At 41.7% G+C, this 21808-nt stretch overlaps 1 protein-coding gene across 6 annotated transcripts in view; it reads left to right on the top strand.

The window, feature by feature from the left end:
* C8H10orf90 (chromosome 8 C10orf90 homolog) overlaps positions 1-19085 on the top strand; it is a 64286-nt gene extending 45201 nt beyond the window's left edge. For 5 of the 6 annotated variants that reach the window (XM_010714841.3, XM_019617869.2, XM_019617868.2 and 2 more), the window contains 6 exons: positions 3458-3748; positions 5683-5867; positions 6605-6791; positions 16655-16718; positions 17161-17260; positions 18166-19085. In XM_010714841.3, the coding sequence (XP_010713143.1) occupies positions 3458-3748; positions 5683-5867; positions 6605-6791; positions 16655-16718; positions 17161-17260; positions 18166-18204 (866 nt within the window). In that variant the 3' untranslated portion in view covers positions 18205-19085. Of the gene's footprint in view, positions 1-3457; positions 3754-5682; positions 5868-6604; positions 6792-16654; positions 16719-17160; positions 17261-18165 lie in introns of those variants that run through there. The other variant, XM_010714845.3, reaches the window with a different exon arrangement.
* Positions 19086-21808: the final 2723 nt, after the last annotated feature.

Here is a 21808-nt window from a genome sequence, read left to right as displayed (position 1 = left end):
TAGCTACCCTCAGAGGGGAAGATATATTTCCAGTTTGCTGCGTGGGGATTTAGATATATGATTCCAGATAGCCTTAATGAGAGTAACAGCCCTAATTCCCCACACAGTATATTAAAAACGGATCCTGAATGTACAGAGTGCAATTCTGTGATCTTACCTTTCAGTACCTTTGCCTTTTTCTTTTCTTTTTTTCTTTTTCCTGAATATCATTTGCTTCTGCGTTTGTTAGTTTAGGTAATTGACAGCTGCTTTGAGGAGGGGGAGGTTGGTCCTTAGAGCCCATGTCTGTGTTGTTTTGCTGTGTTTTCCTGGGAATTGAGGGCACCTGGGTGCACCTTTTGAACTGAAAGGTTAATTCAAGAGAGAGTTAGAGAAAAGGTTTTACCAAACTGGCTCTGTTATTTATCTGATTATCTTCAATGTCAAACAAGAACAAGCCACACTTTTTCTGATTGCCTTAATTAACCACAAAAAACCTACTGTGAATCTAATAACGATTAAGATTTAGTTGTAATATTTGTACAAGATCTAAGGTAGACTATTTTCATTCAGAAAGCGATATGTTTTTATAGCAGAATATCTTAAGGAATGTTTTTAAATTCATTTTTAGACATCGTTTGGTTACCACAAAATGCTCAGAAGCAGCCATCACCTCTGTGTAATTTCTGACCACGTTCCTGTTTTTGTTCATACCTGCATTTCCTTTCCTAATCTGCGTCTTTGCTGAGAGCCCCCAGACCCTGAGGGCAGAGTGCCACTGGTGGCATTTCCTTTGGCAGGGAAGGGGTGCAGTGCAGGAGAGAAGGCTGCCTTCACTTGCACTCTATGTAAGAAAATTCCTGGGACTTAATTCCCTGTTCCTGAAAGTTACAGAGCTTTCAGAGCACTCGGCAGCCAACACGCGCAAGCAGCTAGCCTGGTAGTTAGGGATAAATGACAAATGAGCACTCCAGGCAAAAGAAAGTTTTGCTCAGATTATGTTCTGAGATGTTACACAGGAGAGGTGGTCAGCTTTTGTCCCTACTCTGTTTTTTGGCACCTTGCAGCCCATGCTTGCTGTCCCAGCAGTCCACCCTGGCATTTTGGATAGTGGTGCCCAGCAGCAGCAAATGGCCAATACAGGGAACACAGCCATGCTTGCTGAACAGCCTCACAGTCTCAGTGAAAAAACTGTTTGGGTTCACAGCACACACATTTGTTGTACAGACCATTGCTAGATATGAAAGCAAACGATCTCCTACTGTGATGCTGTTTTGGATGAGTAGAAACACTTTTCTGCTTCCCACTTTTTTTTCTTCTCCTCTCTGCTTTCTGCTGGCCAATAAACAATTTTAATTTAAAAGATTATTTAAAGAGATAATCTGTTTTCCATTCAAGTTCTTTCTGTGGCTCAGCTGCCCTCTCCACCCCCCTATTTCTGGTGTCTTGGCTGCCTTTGTGAAAAGACTTCCTTCTCTGCTGCTCTGCAGTTACTTAATGCTACCTGCTGCTTTCTTCATCTTCTCCTCGTGCTGTCTCTTGCCACAAATGCTCCTTGGTGCCCATCACACCATTAATCTGTCTCAATGTCTTTTCCCTCTGTATGTCACGAAACATTTGCAGAAGCACAGTTTGTAACTGCAGGTACAGGGTCAGTCAGAGGATGGGAGAAGAAAGCACCGCGTACGTGTGAGCTCCAGCTGAGGGTCTGTACGGAGCTGAGTGCTTTTGGTTTGTTGCATTGACATCAAAACTATTTTCATCTGAGAGAAGAGAGATGAGGTTTGACAAAAGAGAAGGCAAATAGTTACAATGTGTGAAAAGCAAGGAGAAAAAAATCAGTTATACCAGAGAGAAGGAGATCTTAGGTGCTAGATTAGAGTCTGGGAGCTGGGTGTGCTCTTCCTTGCTTTGACCAGATTTTCTGTCACGTTTGGCTGTGAAATTGATTAGGATGGAGTTCATCCCAACGAATTTAATTAGAAAAAAGTTAATTTTTCCGCCCATGCTGATCTTCTGGGATCCTCCAGTAGAGACTCCCTTGAGAAGTTGGCTCTTCCCTGTACTGGCAGTTGAGTTGACAGAAGGAAATGTAAAATTACATTAAAAACTTTTCTGATCTTCATGGTGAGGGAAAGGATAAGCTGCTTACCATAATGTCTTTGATTTTCCTCAAAATGCAGGAAGACAATAATGAAGTATGAATTATTCAGACCATTGCAATGTGTAGGAAACTTTGTGGCAAAGATAATTTATTATCTATTAGAATTAGATTTAAGGATAGAGAAATGGTTTGAATACACCCTGCGTCTCACTAGCAGGATTTAATATTACTTAATAAGTAATGGTCTAACATAATGTGCCACTTCATCACTTTTCATGGGATGGATCAGAGGACAAAGATAGAAGTAATCTTCCTTCACTAAAAAAATCACTAATTTTTTAATAACTATCAGTCATTTCCTTCTACATAAATCTTCAAGTCTCCAGGCAGCCTCTGATTAGGACAGACCGTAAGCAATTTTTGCACTGCATTAAAAAACAAGAGCACTTATGCTGTGTGCACAGTTGTGTGGGTGCTGACCATGTGGGGACCTCTGGGAGTACTCTATGAGAACATAGAGAAGTTCCCATCTGCTTTCTTTTTTTTTTGTCTTCCTCCCACTTGTTGATCCTGCTGCCCTTTCCAAGCTGTCCCCAGTTCTTTGCATTTCCTTTCCTGAATTCTGTTTTTTTCTCCTATTCCGGACACTTCTGTGCGTTCATATGCCCATGCTTTCAGTTTCCTAGGGTTCTGCTGGCAGTAGTGGTCTGCTTGAATCATCTTTTAGGGTATGTGTAGCACAGAACTTACCTGATGAGTTCTGTTGCTTTAGGCATGGCAGAGGCCTGCAGTTGTAGCTGCCGTTCAACATCCTTCTACTGCAGGAGAAAGCATGTCCTGTACAAATCGGACCTTTCTGCTGCTAGTTTCTGCCATGGCTTTGTACTGAGGTAGAAGGTGGACTCAAACATGTGGGACAGGGGTGGTGCCTATGAGGCAGCCACCACACTATGGAGACCTTAAAACGCTTGGACCTTTGCTCTCCTCACAGCCACAACTGGACCCATAGTTTTAATTTTGACCAGGTATAACAAAGCTAAAATCTCTCCATCCAGTGAATAAGAGACAAGAGAAAGTCATATTTTATATGTTTGTGTTAGAAATGCCTTCACTCCTTCCACACCGTCCATTAGAGTGAAAATGTATTGCTTAGAATAGCAGCTTAGTTTTACCAAGTATCTCTGATTATTTCTATCAGTAATGTTTTGTTGCAGTACAGCTGCGTGGCAGTCACAACAACAATGTTTGTATCAGTTACAACTTCTAAAATATATGCCTGAAAACTGTTTTGCTGGAAATAAAAATGATGAGGAACAGAAGGCTGAAAATAATAATGTTCCCATGCTATACATCTTTTTTTCTTGTTTTTCACAGGAAAGCAAATGCGGTCTGGAAGCCAGAAGAAGCAGTGCACCATGAGCAGGAGAAGCAAAACAGCCTCTGCCTCTTTTCTGGGTACAACACTGGGAAAAGCAACCACAGCTGCTACTGATGGCTCACCAAAAAAGAGTGATCCCTCCAAGGGCACCTCTGCATCCAAAGAGATCCAAGCCCAGGGCGTCCTGAAACCAAAAATGTCCATCTCCAACTGTACGTGCAATATAAAAGCTTCATCAAGAGTCCTCTTAGAAGAAAAAGTTCACAGGCAAAACCAGCTCCTAAAAAGTAAGGTACAAATCCTACTGTGGTTTTTAGGAATATGGTTTCAATAATAAGATGAGATCAGTCTCAAAGAAAAAAAGTGAAATAATGGAAAGTCAGTCCATTTTTGTCCAGCTTTAAGTACTGAGTATGAGTCATCTAGCAAGAGATCACATCAACTAATCAAACTGTATACATTGCTATGGTTAATAGAAAACAAAATGAAAATGAGAAAGATGGGTTTACTTTGTGAGTAGATTCAAGAAAATTCTGAGAAAATGTTACGACTGCTGTGTCAATCATTCTCAGCCCAATGAAGAAACACCGTGAGGTTATTTTACAACCTTGTTCGGTTTTACTTCTGCAATCTCCTTTCTTTTTCCTGTGATACGACAGCCTGAACTATCTGGGGCACAGTCATAGCGTGAAATATCTTATTTGGAGAGATTTTCATGGAAAGAAAAAGGTTTCACAATTGCTTATCAGCAAGGTTCCAGCACTTAAAACATCAGCACTATGTGGATGTCTTCTCATGTTTACTCAAAGAGCTAAAATGGAGATGGCACAGGAAGTTGAATTCATGCATGGAGTTTTGCAGAAGACAACTGGTTATAGGTAGCAGGTTATAAGTAGATTTGTGGTGGTGGTGGTGGCAGTGGTTGTTTCGTAGGCAGGTAGGGAAACCATTTTCTTATTGACTATAAAGCTCCTAAATATAACACCTATTTAGGTGAGAGCAGCTGATGCTCTGCTTTTGGTGCCAGAAATTAAACCGTGCCATTTCATTAGCTGGAAATGACTTTGTTTTATGAAAGTGAAGCATCCACTCAGATCTGTTAAAGTTAATTGACACCTCTGAAAACTAGACTTACTGAAGAGCTTAATTTTCATGTCACAGATTTCAGCTTTTTTTCCAAAATGAGTTATGCTAAAAAGAACAATATTAGAGGGGAAGAGCAGCTCAAGATTTTATAAGGCGGATGTACCCCAAACAGATTATTTTAACCTTTTTTTTTCTAAGTACACTATAATATGTACAATATGTCATAAAGAGGAAAATACTTTAAGCTTATTGTAACCAAAAATTGAAATAAAACAGTAATGGGCTTTATTCCCAGATGTTTAGTTCTAGAAATCAAATTATTTGGCAAGGAAGAAGTACTTCAGTGTGACTTCTCAAAAGAGTGCATATGGACCTTTGCTGAAGTTAATTTTTGATTATGTCTAATTCTGTCACTTTTTTTAAATGTATCAACTGTCTGATTTTTGAGTTCATTCCCTCTTTTGGCCCTAACTTGTGCAGAAAATATCAGTTGTAGAGCAATAAAGCATAATTCTAGGAGTGGAAAATCAATGTTTTTCTCGATTTGGGACTTTGCGAATTGACAGCTTTCATAATAATGTGCTATAATGCATATTAAGCCCTGGTTTATTAGTTTTCTTCATGGAGTCATTCCACTAGCTAATGAAAATGTAGAAGTGATAGAAAGCAAACCATATTATCAGCAAAGTAAAAACAAGAGTAGGGTTTATGAAATCCTCAGTACGGCCCAAGAAAAATGTTATGTGATTAAGGCCTATAACAATACGTTATTTCATGCAGTCTGTGCAATAAATTGAAGTAAACTGTGAGCTGCAGAGTGATATCCTCTGCCTTCTGTGATGTAAGTGTGGTTAGAAGTGTCTTGCTTTGGAGGTGGCTACCAGCAAGCAGAGCTGAGCATCAGAGTGATGTAATTACACCTTTGTGTGATGTCTGGCTTAATGTGAAAGATATTCTGGGTGTCACAGGGCAGCGAGTAGCACCCATGATTAGATTTGATCTATTCTGCTTAATGAGGCCTATTAATAATACCTCGGCATTCTTATTTCTGAAATTGCCCTCTCTGTCTAATGAGGTGGAGAATTCAATAAAAAATTAACCGCGCACTCTTAATGAACTTTTAAATCTCTTGAAGGTGATTGCCAGTCCTGTGGTTCAAGTGGCAGAATGGAGAAGGAGGAGGAGCAGGCACAAGCCAGCCAGGAAGCCCTGTCCTCAGCCTGCTGGCCAAGTGTCACTTGTGGGACACACAGCATGCTCGTGGAGCCAGATGTTGGCTCCGAGCCTGAGAAGGGTTCACCAACCCCACTGACACTGCAGGTAAAACACCCATTTGTTGTTGGTGTTAATGTGGGGTTTGAGAGATTTTTTTTTCTTTTTCATGGATGATTGTTGCTTCCTGGGAACTGGCTGTGGGTAGAAGTTGGCATTTCCTTCACTGTTCTCCTTCCTGGTGAATTTTGGTCACTTTTGTTAGTTGCTGAGACTAGCTGGGGGCTGCCTTACTTATGGCTGGGATCCAGGATTGCACCAAGCCCCAGCAGCAGACGTGCTTTCCTCCTGGTCCAGTGCAAGTTGCAGATAAACCTTTGTTCTTGGTCTCTGTACTGAGACATTCCCAAACTTTGACTGGAAAACGCGATCCTTCTGGATCATCCACAGAAGTATCTGCATGATAACCTAAGTAAATGGAAAAGTTTGTGAACAGACAGTGACAAGCTACTTCAGGCATGTGGTGAGACAAAGAAATAGGCAAAATATCAAGAACTTGAATACGGATAGCATAGAAGTATGTAATTTGAAACCTCTCGGATAAATCTTCTTAAAGTGTTTCTTTTCCCCAGAAATATTCTCCCTTACCTGACGAGGAAAGGTACATGCCAAAGCACCTTTCTAACAATGAAAGGGAGCAAAGGCAGATAGGAAGGCAGTCTGTGAACTTTTGTACAGACAAGGGATGATATTCCTTGGGAATCTCTTACTGAACCCAGCTAGATGAATGCCACAATATTTTTCTTCCTTTTTCTAAGACAAAGTGGTTTCTCTGTTTTATTTAGGAAGCACTAGAAATCCATAAGCCTCACTTCATTTCCCGTTCGCAAGAAAGGCTGAAGAAACTGGAACATATGGTGCAGCAGAGGAAAGCCCAGCAGAGTGATGCACCAGTGAGCACACCCCGCAAGCTTTCCTCAGCATCCACTTCCAACAAAAAAAAGCAATACACTGTTCCTGACCCACTCAGTGGTAAGTTGTGTTCTGACCAGTTAATGGGTCTGGAGCTGTTCTTGAAACCTTGACGCGTATCTAATATTTCTGTATTGATGGAAGCAAACGTGAAACCTGCTGGTCCTATTTCCACTGTCTGTCGTGGTGCTCAGAGAATGAGGTCTCTGAATTGTAAGGGTTACTGGGCAGAAGGTGTTATCTCTGGTCCATGGCAGCCTTCCTTGGCCACGTTTTGTCATTATCACAAACAGTTGTGTTCTTCAGCATGATACGAATTGCTACTTGTAGAGAAGCATCACTGATATTTTGTACCTATCACAGCTCACAGGAAGGCTGATTTGGGGAGTCTCAGGTAGGAGGATGGATGGTGTTTGGGTCTTAGCAGCATCGTGTGTAGTCTCACCACTTGACACGTGAAGCCCTCAGCAGTGAGCTGGTGAAGCTGAGCTTGTCTGCCCAGCAGCTGTATGCAAGGCATAAATTGATGCATCTAAACTCTGCAATATCCTAATGATTAGGCTTTTTTATTGCTCTCAATATCCAGCAGCTCCCTTACAATAGCATCCCTGTAAATCTTACCTAAGCACAACGTGGTAAACAAATCACACACACTTTTTTTTCTTTTTCTTCTTAATTGCCGTCTGGATTTTCCTTAATTCAGTTAACTAATTTAACTAATTATTTAAATTATTTTTTGGATTTAAACTTGTGGCTCTTTACAGCCACGTTATTCTACTGAAAAATAAAACATCTGAAAACATTAAATAGCCATATTACGGTTAAGGTTGTCTTCATCTCTTCTTCTGACAAAGCATAATCAAGCAAAAATTCCCCTGAGTGATCTAAAAGATGATGATAGGCAAATGATTTGCAATGACTGGTAACACCTGCCAAGTCTTTCAATGAGGAAGTGATGAAACTCCACAACTTCGTGGTCATTAAGACTACATCAGCTCTGCTTGTACCCCTCAAAACTATTTTATTTCCCTTGGCATGCTTTATATTGGGGAATATTATTTTCTATCACTACATGTATGCCATTTGTTGTCATGTGATGGAACCAATCTTACACACACAATGGGATTTATAGTAAGAGCTAAATAACCACATGTAAACAAAGCAAAAAAGATGAAGTACCTTTTAAAGAGTTGATAAAATTCATTCAGCACTTCAATTATCCAAGGTAATTACTTTGGATTCGAATGGCTTAGGGATGCACAGCTCAGCTGCAGTCAGTGTGGGGCTTTGTGCCAGCCCAACTGAGCCCCCTCACTGGGAAGAGTTTGTCATTCTTCTCAGAAGAAACGGCAAATATCTCTTTCTTTGGTTGTCATCTTAGAAAGCCCCCCCAAGCCGCTCTGTAAACACTTTGTGATACAAAAAGTTGAAAGGTTAAACCTCTTTCTTCTTAAACGATGATTAATTTTTATGCTTGTTTAATGAGCAATAAAAGCATAAGATTGAAATGTATTCATTAATCACTCAAGTAAATTACTATTTCCCTCTCTTAGTGGTTGGTCATTAAAGATAAATTTGTCTAAAGAGAATCTTTAGTTTCCATAACTCATTTGCCTTCACATAGCCAAGTGTAATTTCCTATTTGTAAGATCTTAATATTTTTGTAATGACAGAAGTGTCACAAGTCTGTTGTTGGAGTATAACTGTAATTAATGCTGTAAATCCTAGATTGCTGATAAAGCACAACTGTGTGGGCTGCAGTTCAGAGGGCTGTGTAGGAGTGTTCAGAGCATATTTAATTTGCTCTGAGTCCTGACAATTGGTATTTTAGGACTTCTCCTCGTGGATGCTATTGTGCAGAAGGATTAGTATCACTAATGAGTCCCAGAGTATGGGATCTTTGTTTAGTACAGATGTTCCTGAACTTTTTGGCCATGCTCCCTTTCACAGAAGAGCCAAGGGATTCCCCTGTATGATCACCAAGGGTTCTGGCTGTCTGTATCCTGCTGATGTCTCTGATGATGAGACAATCTGTCCCACTGGGGTCATGGCCTTTACGTTCCCTTCTGCCTATCCTGCAGGTAGAAAGGAGGAGAAGTTATCATTTATTGTCATTATTATTCTGTATTATCTGAAAGGCTATTTTAGCATGTAAAATGTGCATTTAAAGCAATGAAAATTAAATTAAAAAAAAAAAAGGAAGAATGCAGCTATAGTCAAGATAACAAATGCAAATACAGTTTTGTTTACTGAGATGAAAAGTGGACAGCAAAATCCTGGCGACTTGAAGATGCCTTTTCACATTATAACCTGGAGGAAGGGAGGCTGTGGGTGCAAGCAGCCATGTCACCCCTGGAATGTCACCTCCAGCCCTGTTTCAATGCTTAAACTGGATCAGAGCTGATCTATCAAGCTCTTCATTTCCTTTCACTGTTTAAAACTAGAATTCCCTCTTTGGGTTTTCATTACATCAAATGGCTGCTCCAGCTCATCAAGCAGAGCTGTGATCAGGAGGCAAGGTGGGAGATGGTGAGAGAGCAGCATCACCTGCATTGCTGCCAGCTTCTCATTTTTTGGGCTCTACTGGTACCCAGCCCTTCCCAAAGCACGCTCACAGGCTGCTTGTGTACCACACCCCTGCAGCAACAACACCAAACTGGCCAAGCAAAGGCAATGTGGCAGCATACGTCCCTGTCTATGGCACTGTTTCATAGGTAGCTTTTATGCCTGAGAGCCTGGGGTTTGTGTAGGGCACAAAGCACCTGGAAAAGGACAGATATCATCCTAAAGGCTGGATGTTGTGTTGAGGGACATGGTTTAGTGGGAGCTATTGGTAATAGGTGAACGGTTGGACTGGATGATCTTTTAGGTCTTTTCCAACCTTGGTGATTCTATGATTCTATCCTATATCTGGTAGATATCCTGTAGATCCAAACAGTCCTGAATGCTGTATCCATCTCTGGGTACACTGCTTGTAAATCAGTTGTGGTCCAGGAGCAGCTGTGACACCAGACCAAGCTGGGGACACAGGTTGGTGGCTGTGACCTAAGTGGTGTTACTGCAGCCCAAGCAGCTGTTAGATGTCAGCATCTTAGAAGTCACTGGGCACCAAACACTTCTGAGCATGCAGAACAGTGGCTTTGCCACCTCCTCACAGCCTCTGGTATTTCAGCTGGTACTACTGCTGATGTTCCTCCCTCCTGCTCATCTGAAAATCCTGCCAAATCCAGCCCACCTGCAGGCATCTTTGTCTCAGAAGCAATCTGCTCTTTTACAGTTTTGAAGCATCATTTGAAATTAAGAGCCCAGGAGAGTAAAATGATGACCTGGAAATGTGCTTAAGTACACAGCACAGTACTGATGGCAGCCCCAGGCCGCAGGGTGTGATCCTGCGGTTGCTTCTTTTCCATCTGATAGCTTCCTCTTTTCTCTTGTCTCTGGGATGTGTGGAGAGGTCTTTATGGCTTTGAGGGCTCGCTGCCAGCACACCCTCCTGCATTTTCCAGAGATCTTTTTCATAACGATTTGTTGTCTGAGGAGTGTAATTTCCACTGAACCCATTGGAGTGACCCCAAGCACTGATTATAGGCACATTAGTGGCTGGGCAGGAGGAGCATTTCTGAGTACCTTCAAGGTGCTCACAGAGCAGCACACTGCAGCATACACACCACAAGCATCGTCAGTAACATCAGTTATCCCATTCATTTTCCACCCCTGGAAGACATTTCCTGGCCTACTTCCCCATATGCAGTCTGTGCAGAAAGCAGTCAAGGTGGGACTGCCCCATCAGACAGCAGCCAGCTCTTACTTGGGTGTAAATGGGGGGTGGAACTGCAGCCTGAGATGTTTCCCTTCTGCACTTTGTGAATTTGTCACTGTTTTGCTTAATCTCTCCAAAATCAGTTTGCTTTTTCACTCCTGACTTGCATCTTTTATATCAATGTCACCCAAAGCAAAGAGCCATGACCTTCAGAAATATTTTTCCAATAGATTGTTCCATCAGGCTAAAATGTTTTTATTAATAACATGAAATTATTAGATATCCAATGTTTAGGCAGTGTTGTTACAACTTAGAGTTTCTTGAAGGAGAAAGAGCTGGCATTTGGCTTCATTTCCATATAAATACCAACATCTGTGCAGCTTGCTTTTACCTTCTCATCCTCAAAAAACCTCTGAAATCCAAGTTGTTTACCATTTTTAACTGTAATTCATGAACAAGAGCTTACAAAATACTGAAGGTAATCTTAGAAAAACAGAAATATTTATCCCACAGAAGACATTACCGTCACAAGAGCGCTTTGAAGGCAAAGAACCTGCAACTCTTTTGCTAGCCTTTGTGCTGGGTAATGTGTACTGCTACATTTCAAGTCTGCTAATTAGTCCAAGATAGACTACTCTACTGTTGACTATGTCGAACAAATTAGAGATCCCACTGTGACGAACTGAATAGAAACAATGTTCAAATAACTGGATTTAAATCTCAAAAACCGTAATGTAATTACTTCAGTGACAGGACTACCAGCTGTTTATAGGCCTTTAAATCTGCATAATGAACAGCCTTCTGATCTTAGAGTACACAAGCACTTTCAGAGGTTTAAAAAATTTTCTCAGGCATATATGGTTTTTTCATACCTTCCATTTTGCTTTCCTTTGGGAGTGTGATGGTTGGTTGGAAATGGCATCGTAAGTGGAAAGTCAGCCCTTACTGATGTGCCTGCTGTGTTTCTTTAGATTTGCATCCAGTATTATTCCAAATCCTGTATCTTTAGTAATGTGTGGGAAACTAATTTATACCACCTTACCCATGCTTCTAAACCTTTCTAAATAGCCTTACTGTAATGACAGAAGCCTGGAGGGCAAGGATTGCTATTTGTGTTTTCAAAGTGCTGGATTCACAAGCAGCTCTGCATCAGGGAGGTTATTATTTGGACTGCATATTCATTGGGGAGAGAAGATGGCAATTGGAGAACATGCCCTAAGTGTGCAGCTAGCAATTCCTGCAGCTGTAAAAGTCCATCCTTGTGGCCTTGAGATACCTTGGTGGCTGATGAGATGTTTGCATCCACCTGCCCAACTCTGCTTGTGTATGACTTCAGGTTTGCCATTTCTCAGGTTTCTTTTCCCTGTCAATATTCATAACTGGCAGTAGCACTGCTGATCTGGTTGGCACCTGGCCACTTGGTTAAGGCTGACAGTTCTGAATAAAGATTAAGCTGCAGTCGGGTAATTGAATTAGGAAGAGGAATGACCTATTTTTATGATATTATTATTCATCATATTGATTGCAGCAGCGCCTGTGAGTCAGATAGACACAGGCAGCACCTTGCAGGGCACTGGCTTTGGGGGACATGGGACCCTCTGTGACAGCAGGGAGGGATGTATAGGTGCAGTGAGTGGGGCATGTCCCCTCCGTGCCCTCATCCTTGTGAACGGTGGGGAGAGAGCCAGCATCTGTGCAAGGTGATAGTAACAGGAGAGGAGGAGGGAAGGGGATGGGAGAGCTCAGGGAGATGAGCAAAAAGGGCAATTATAAGCAAGACTGAGGTCAAAAGCCTTTCAAAGTGTGTTAGAGCACACTGCCAATTAGTATCGAGTAGAGGAAGTCCAGCCAGCTCTTCAGAAAGCTCTTCAGGCAGATAAAAGCCCGTTTCTGTGGATTTTTGGAGCTGCTTGCAATAGGGGGAGTATCTGAGAGAGGCCCCTCTGCAGAAGGGGTCCATCTCTCAAGGTGTGGTGTCAAGGAAGGTGGAAATAAATTGGGAAATCTTTAAATATGAAGTTTTTTGTGTGGATAATTACAGTGTTGAAACGATGTGCATTGCAGCGGGTGACTTACAAAGTTCAGTCAGTTTGCTGGGGGATAATTTCATTAAGGTCCTGAAGTAGTCAAATTGAAAACTGAATTTTCAATGATGGGTTTTTTAATCGAGGAGTATAAGGTCAGATTTGATCCATGATTAGAAACTGAAACTAAAGAAATCAAGATTGAGAAGCTGTTGCAAGTTTTACCAAAGATGAAATAAACCTTTTGATCAGTTTACGTAGACCTGTCATGTTTTCCTCACTAACAGTGTGGCTTTTTTAAGGAAACTGTGGGCTCTTCAGTGCTATATGCCTTAGTCAAACAAGAATGAATGAACGAATTAGGAAAGCCAAGTGAGATGCTAATTAATTTTTTTTTTTCTCAAGTACATGAATGCTCAAGTATCATTTGGACAGAGCAGAATGAGATGTTGTACTGAGGGATATGGTTAGTGGTAGGTGGATGGTTGGAATGCATGATCTTGGAGGTCTTTTCCAACCTTGGTGATTCTGTAATTCTATGAAATCTCCCATATCATGCCCAAAATGAGTTTAGTCTGAAAAGTTATGATAAACCTGTAGATTTATAGTACTTTTTTTTTGGGAGGAGGAGGATGGGAGAGGAGGGAGATCTTGGTGACATTTTCCACTGTTAAGACTAAAATATTAAGGAGGATCAGAAGTCTTGATAGCTATAGTGTAGGTCAGACATGGAGAGCTGGAAACCCCACAAACCACCTGCCTGTGGCTCCTCTTAGGAGAAGGACCATGGTTCAGCTTCAGCGTTTCACAGAGATGAGCAGAAAGTCCAGGCACTCTTGCCATCGAACCTTTAACTCATGGCTTATTGCATTTTCTTATAAAGAACAGCGAATACTCATCTGTTGACTGCAGATGAAGTCATTTATTGCATGAAGTCATTGACATGCAACGTGCAAAACTGCCTACCCCTCTGGGTGTAGGCACTAGTTCATTTCTCTGGATGAATTCCCTGCCAAATGCTATGGCCATGCTGAGCTGAATGCTACCTTGGCATTTATCTTAGATGCAAGGTTAATTTATTATTTTGTGGACTGTTGATTTGAAAAGCAGTTTTGAAAAAAAAAGCCTAAAGTATCTTAGAACTCTGGGCAAACGGGCTTTTGGTGACTGATTTTTTTTACTTCAGTGAAAATCAGCTTATAGAGAATCACCATTATCATTGCCTGGCTTTTCAGGAACTGGCAACACATCCTCAAAAGATATATTTTAGCTCCTAACACCTTGAGAATTCACATTTATATTAGAGGAGATATATATACATATATATTCTGACGGGCAGAGTTTAGCCCTTGATAAATTTAGTCACTGTTAATAACTTCCCAAGCAAGTTTGTTGCTCATCCTGTCTGTGTGCAGTTTAGTATGTGTTAAAATATATTACACCGTTGACCCATTTAATTTCATTTACAACTTGCTGAAGTAGCTTCTTTCTCCTGCTCTGGAGACCCTGCAGACCACTGTTGCACATTGCAACACTGGCATAAATGCTGGAAGCTCATTGTCTTGACTAAAACATCAGTGAAATGTTTCATGCCCATCTGTCTGTACTGTTATTCTTTTTTAAGACTGTGTTGCATCACTGGAAATACCAAATATCTGTTTTGAAAGCCCTACTTGTTATCCTTCAGCACAGTTTTCTCCAAAGGCAATACAGGGCTGTGAGATCTGATAAGGAACTTCGATAAAATGCAACCTAGAAGGCTGTCAACTTGGGGAATTTTCGACTTTATGTCCAACTTAGGCCTTCATTCAGTAAGAAGGAAGTTAATTCAGATCTTCATGGTGTTCTTGGGAGGTTTTTATAGCTCTGAACCTGTGCTGCTCCTCCAGATGGAAATATGTGTTCAGAATTGAACATAAAAATAGCAGACACATTTAAATATTGGTTAATTTTCTCATTTAAAACATTTTTATTAATTTTTCAGTTAATTTTAGAATTCTTATCCTAAAATCCCTCAAAGTTTACCACTGATTTTTTCTTGTACATGATTTTTTCTATTATATAGAGACCTGAGAGTGATCCAAGAGATACCACACAAACATTTACATATGTGTAAACTTATATATGTGTAAACTTTTTGACTCTGTACTGTTTCACAAAGGGTATATTTATAACCAAGGTAGATTTATAATTTTTCTTGGAGGTTTTTCCCCGTGATCCCTTTTAAATCTTTCTTTTGAAACCTTTGTCAAGCCACGCATGGAGTTCCCATCCAAATTGCAGACAGAGATGAGTCTGATGCCTTTCAGAACCATTTCTGTATCATCTGGAGAGTGTTATGCTCAAAGTGCTAATGTGTCATTAACAGCTTTTATTCAGAAAAAAAAAAAAGGAAGAAAATAATACCCATAGCTCTCTTTTTTTTTTTTTTCCTGGAAATCATAGAATCATAGGATGGCTTGGGTTGGAAGGACCTCAAAGATCATCCAGTTCCAACTCCCTGCCGTGATCCTGTGCCATTGTCTGGGTTAGAGGATGCCTTGGGGAAGGGATGTGTCCTGCAATCCTGAGCTGCCAAATGAGGTTTGCAGCCTCGAGCAGCAGGGCACCACGCTGGGATCCACACTGGTCCCAGTAAACTGGTGCCACCGGGTCTCTGCTACCCCACCAGGTCTGTCTGGGTCACAGCAGCAATCTGCTCCTCTGTGTGTAAGGATTATTTGGGCAGCTATAACATCCAAACGTTCATTCCTTTTAAATGAATGAGCATAAAAATGAGCATAAAAACACTACTAAACAAAAGGCAAATTGTATTTTCCCAGTCAGTCGAGCATGTTGCTCATGTCTACTGAAGATGCAGTATTAGTGACTAAGTGCAGATAACCACCGAGTAGAGGAAAGTCAGTCCCAGTCCTCCTTCAAAATTTGTATCCTAAAAACAGTGCTGGAACAGAATAGAGGCTGCTGCACATCTCCCTTTCATTTTTGCAGAGATGCAGCAGCATTCTGCGAGGGCACGCGGCGTTTTCCTAAGCGAGGCGGTAATCCGAGCACAGCTTTGCCTCTGGGTGTAGCCCCATCCCCTGCTTGAGGCTGTTTGGTTGCTAGGACAACTTCCATAAATATCCCCGAAACATTTGGTGTCTTCAGCAGCAGGGAAGCAGACCTGCTGGGGAAGGGGGCTTTTTTGGGTAGCGGTGGCTGGCTTTGCTCTGGGCCAGCGTCTGCACCGGGCAGCTCTGGAACAAATTATTCTCTGTATTTATTTCCTTGCCTTGATTATTGTATTTTGTCTCTTCAGTGAGATGGCAGAAAGAGGCCGACGTGGTGCCTGCTGTGATATATATTATGTCTTCTAAACTTCCTTGGCAAATGGAAGTGCTTAAAGCTTTGCACACATATTTATCTTATACATATGTTCTGCAGAGGCACTTGCAAATACCTTTGCCTCTCAGCTTACCAAGACTTGCAGGGCACCATACCCTGTCCTCTGTGCCGTTTGTGTCCTTCCCAGGCATGCCTTCCCATTCAGAGACCATTTTAGCAAAGATGCTAAAATTACCTATTCCTGGGACCCACCGACTATGAAGATCAGTAATTATTTCCCATGCTGATTGGAATTATCTCAGATATCCTCATAGCTGATCAGCAAAGAGTAATACAATTTTCTTCCTCTTGGTGCTTGGTGTAATTACACACCGCCCCGCAAACTAAGTGTAAATTGAAATGGAAATGCTTGTGCCTGGCCAGCTTCCTGGCAGACATCAGCAGGGGATGTGGTTTGCTGGATGCATGCAGTTGCCTGTCTGGGTCCTTTGGTACAGCAGCACTGGTGGCTGCTGCCTGGCTGAACATCAGTGTACACCGCTGCATGTGGCAATGACAGAAGTTGTATGCATTTAAAATAAAGGTTGCTGTGGGCTTATCCATCCTTCCCCTTCCACAGGGCTGTTCCGGGATCCAGCTCAGCTCCAGATGTAGTTTTTCAGTGCCTTTCCACCAATTTACGGAGATACAGATCTGAGCTTAAGCCAAGAGAAGTCTAATCCGGAATTTCAGATCATGACTGAGTGAGATGTGAGGCTTAAAATTTTAGAAAACACAGGTTCCTCTGATTAACTTTGTTTTCCCTCTGCTAGATAACCTCTTCAAACCAAAGGAAAGATTCATTCCGGAGAAGGAGATGCACATGAGATCTAAAAGGTACAAACCACTGGAGTTTAGACTTCAATCCTATTTGCTGCTGCCTCACCAGGAGGCAGGGGATTGCCTCGTCACCTCACAGGCTAGGAGGGCTAGCATGCAGAGCACATTCTGTTTTGAACCGTGTTGCTATAAACCAAATCCACTGAGCCCATTAGAAGCTTCCCCAGAATTGAGATGCTGCATGGAGATAACCTGATCCCATCTCTCCTTATTCCTTAGTCCAAAATGAGCAATGTTTTTCAAGAAGTCAGATTTTTGTAACGTTACTGTCAATAATTTATAGTATAAAATTAGATCCATGACACTTGTTCTGTGTCATAGATCTAACTTGGGTACTTGGAGATACTCGTTGATGCCAAGAATTGCATTGGAGAGATTTCCCAGTTATTTGCAAGTCCTGGGGATGATGTGTGAAGTTAACCTTCTAACTTCATTCCAGGATTTATGACAATTTACCTGAAGTAAAAAAGAAGCAAGAGGAAAAACAGAAGAGGATAATCATCCAGAGCAACAGAATGCGCGTGGAGATCTTTAAAAAGGTAATGATGCACAGTGCGGGTCCATAAGCCTTCTTTGCTGCTTTACAGGATGAATGTCTGACCACTGATCTGTAAATCATAGAATCATAGAATGGCTCGGGTTGGAAGGGACCTCAAGGATAATCAAACTCCAACCCTCCTGCCAGATGCAGGGCCACCACCTCCACATTTAATACCAGACCAGGGCCCCATCAACCTGGCCTTGAACACCTCCAGGGATGGGGCGTCCATAGCCTCTCTGGGCAGCCTGTTCCAGCTCCTCACCACTCTTATGGTAAAGAATTCCTTCTGATATCCAACCTAAAGCCTCCCTCCTTCAACTGTGATGAGGTAAAGCTCTCAGCCACCACTGTTTTGCAGTGGTTAGCATGATAGTCTTTCTGTCTAGCAAAGCCCAGAGCCCTGCAGCAGTGCTCCCAGAGCGGCCGTTCTTGGGAGAGGCCCATGAAGCTCTGGGGGTACCTGTGCTAGCATGTGCAAACCCTGAGAGCTGATGGTCTTGTTCTTAGCATTAGGTTCTGCTTAAGATGTAGCATTAACAGCTGAGCCTCATGCACCTAAGGCATTTAGTTTTTTAAAATGAGTTTAATTTATCCTAGCAGAAATCTACCTGAGCACAATTAATCTAGGTGCAGATCTGAGGCACTGCCAGGTAATCCTGCAGCATGCCATCTACATGTAATGGCTTTTCCTTGTTGAAGTGCTGTGTGCTCCTCCATGTAACCATGCTGCTCCTGCCCGAGATGGAAAAGCTATCGGTGCTTTCATTTTGTGAGTAACGTAGCTGGTAGGTCTGAGCTTGTAGATCTGAGGAGTCTTGTGCCACCTCACAGTATCACTGAAGGTTCCTACTTCACCTTGTGATTTTTAACCCCATTTTAAGGCTGTTTTTTTTTCTTTCCCAGCAATTACTGGACCAGCTCCTTCAAAGGAAAACCGAGTGACAAAGGATTCTCTTGCTTATCATCGTAATTGGATCTCCAATGCTTTTGACTGTTAGATAAGCCATAAAACTTGCTGTTATCTTAATTACCTGAAGGTATTTTTCTTATCTTTGGCGCCTTATATAAAAAGAAAGATCATTTATATTTCAATTGAAATTTTAAGGCAACTTTCAAGTAAGCAAGGCAGTCTAAAAAAAAAAGCACAGCTGTTTCAGAGCATCAACTTATGGTCAGTGTACCCAGAGGAAATAATTTTAAGAATTTTTAATGCAAATACCGAATTACAGTGGTGTTATTTATCTTAATCTGTTTCAAAGTATACATCTCTGTACCAATAGAGCCGGGTTTAAAAGACCTGGGAAGCTTATTTCTCTGAAGTATTCTATTAATTGATTTCCTGTGAGTTAAATCCTTGAACTAAAGAAAAACGAATATCATTATTTGTTATGTTTAGAAACTAGCTGAAATAGCATTACCACTTAATCATAGCAGCAGCAGTTTCACATTAATACTTAACATACCAAAAGGGACCAATCTTGGAGCTCTCTGAAGGACTCTATTCCTGTTTATGTAGTGCATTCGCATAGCAAGTTTACCTGTTAAAAAGCAATATTTAAAATTTCGGTCTTAACTCTTTTATTTGTGTTTTTCAATTTAATATGTATTTTACTTCACTTTTGCAAGCATTAAGTATTTATAGAAATGGCATATTAAGAAGCCATGCCAAGAAGTATGTTTGCATCAAAACTGCAGAACTAAAACCATCTGCAATGTTTCCTTCAAAAATATTTAAATCTTTATTTGTACATTTTGGAAGTAAAAACAACCAGCTTAAAACCAATGGAATTTATTTATGGAATAAAATATGACTATAATATTTATCCAACTGTTGTGTTTTTATTTGGTACTGTTAAAAATAAGACAATTATTGAAAGTGCTTGAGAAGTCACGCCTTTGTCTGCCACAAATCCTATGCTAAAAAATCATGGCAAGCGTTAACCTCTGTTGCACAAACACTCCATTGAGTGCGTTCAAACGAGGCTGGAAGTTGGCCTTTGCTATCTGTGCTTTATTTTGCTAATCCAGCCCAAGATGCAAGGTCAGCTTTTCTGGAAGAGCGATGTTTGTGAGCGGAGCGCTGGCTGCCCCGATGGCCTCCAGCTGCATGACTTCTGCTGGCCCCCCAGGATCCTCTCTAATGCATTGCTTTTCCTCTTTGTGTTTCAGCTTCCTGGTTTGTAAGGTCGGCATTAATGATGTTAATTTTTGCTAACGGAGAAGATATTTATTGGATAAATGTACTGCACTCCAGATAGATATTTTTTAAGTACACAACTATTGGTTCAGTACATTTCAAGAGGACACACGAGGTAAGGCAGTGCTTGCTCTGAGAGAGGAACTGCCAGAGCTCTTCCCCAGAGCAAGTCTTCAACCCAGCCAGTAGTGCAGTACTGGGGACTGAAGTCAGGGCTGGACCACACGTGGCTCCAAGCTCAGGAACTTGCAAAAGGAACTGCAAAAAGGACATCCCTCAGGACTCTCAGCTCAGCTGCATGCTGGGCCTGCTCCCCTCTGGGTTCTCCGATCCCTCTGCTGCTCTCCAGGAGGAACGCATGGCCTGTCTCAGACAGGAGGGCCTCCACCACACAGCAATGGGTTTAGTAGTGAGTGCACCAACACACGTTACCTCCTAGCCTGGACCAGAAGGATCATCTTTCCACCTTTCTTCCAGTTAGAGCTCACTACAACAGCTGCAGACATTTCCTAGTGCCAAAATCCCCTCGGAGCTCAGTAGGAACCTGGTGTTTTCCCCCCTTGTTCCTTAATGTCTAGTTTCTTGATTTCTTCAGAGAAATGAAGCATGGATTCATCAAGTTTGATGAACTGTGATAAATACTTCTTGCATGCAACTGTAGGGGAATATTATATACATTTACACCTACTTTATTGTATTCATTAAATGTGCTTGTAGTCCTGACAGCCAGAGGGAACTTCTCACATTCCAGTTTGTGCCCAGTGCCACCTCTCACCAAACAGAGGAGCTCATCCTTCTTAGAAAGGCATGACTCCAAGTCCTGGTGTGGAAACACCATGTGATGGCCAAGGGGTGATGGCTCAGCCTGCTTTCTGCTCCTCAGCACCCTATCAGCATGCTGCCTGGGGCAGAATACTTCTCAAGGCACTTGATTTCCTGTCACCTCTGCTGACCATCCTCAGGATGGTACCACGTTGGCTTGCTGCATCTTCGCATCCCCTGGCTCATTGGTTTCTCCACCTTCTTGCCATCTAAAAGCAGGTATGCTGTTCACAAAATCTTTTGGCTTTGTAGAATGGTACTTTGAAATGTTTTTATTTTTCTTCAAATGCAGATTTATACATGACGAATATGTAGAATGTGAGGTGGAAGTTTTCTCCTAAGAATAAGCTTGGGGGTATACCCAGTGAGCAAAATGTTTGACACAAATCACTGTCTGGGAATGCTTTATGTGATACAAAACCTTCACTTGCAAATAGAGAAGTGATCTCTGTTGTAAACTTAATTTCTCTTTCCGGGCCTTAGAAAAGAAGGTATCTGATAACGTATCCAGAAAACAATCCTGGCTCTCATTTCAGCTCTACAGTCAAGTCATTGTAATAGAAAATAGATTATAGAGGAAAATATTACTTCAGAAAAACATGAGCCTCACAGGCTTAGCCCTGTATAAGTAGGCACCAACTTAATAAACTGTAGAGCTAGGGACAAAATTGGCATAATTTTGCTTTGGACTTGCAGGCATTTCAAAATAAAGAATGCATTCACCACTGGATAGCATGCTGCACAGACAGCTCCCAGCCTGTGCTGGAGATCACCCGTGCAGGCTGAGTGTTGGAATTTTCCTTCTCTTTGGATGCAGTTTCTCTGGCTGTTGGCACACACCCCACACACTCCAGGAGGGGCATGTTTTCCTGTGGGTACAACTACACAAGGATTAGCAGTGCTTTTGGTAGGCATTGCTGTTTGTTCCTCAGCCCCTTAGTGAGTTGTTTTCTCGCTCCTGGTGTGTATGAGTGCAGAACAGCATTTGATAAGTGTTGGTAAGGGTGAGATGGTTTGGGGGTGCTCAGCCTCACCAACTCAGCCTTTTCCTTCTAAACACAAGCCTGTAAATGGAGTTAGGCTGAAGGTTTGGGATAAGCTAAAGTTAAAAATGGAGCCCATCTGTGGAACACAAGCTGTGTTGGGTGTGCAAGGTATAGCAACAGTTTTCGTGTTGGCATCATTAATTTCATCTGCCAGGAATCACAGAATCATAGAATCACCAAGGTTGGAAACGACCACCAATATCATCCAGTCCAGCCATCCACCTGCCGCCAACAGAACGCATCCTTAGGGGCTGAAAGTCATTGCAATGTAAAGTGATGACAGTTACAATATTCTGAGGATTTATCTTAAACTCAAATATTTTCCTGTGTACGTGTGTGCAAACCAATAGTCGCTTCTCCAAATGTACTCAGCTGGTCAGAGAGAAGAGGAGAGTGGTAAGACTTGCTTGGAGTTTTGTTACTTAGGATCTGAGATTGGCCATGTCAGTGTAATGCTTTTTGTGAGAAGGCTGATTTACTA

This window comes from Meleagris gallopavo, chromosome 8, assembly GCF_000146605.3.
Source record: "Meleagris gallopavo isolate NT-WF06-2002-E0010 breed Aviagen turkey brand Nicholas breeding stock chromosome 8, Turkey_5.1, whole genome shotgun sequence".
Classification (NCBI taxonomy): Eukaryota; Metazoa; Chordata; class Aves; order Galliformes; family Phasianidae; genus Meleagris; species Meleagris gallopavo.
The sequence above is the reverse complement of the archived record's forward strand: the minus strand, read 5'-3'. Positions and strand labels throughout refer to the sequence as shown.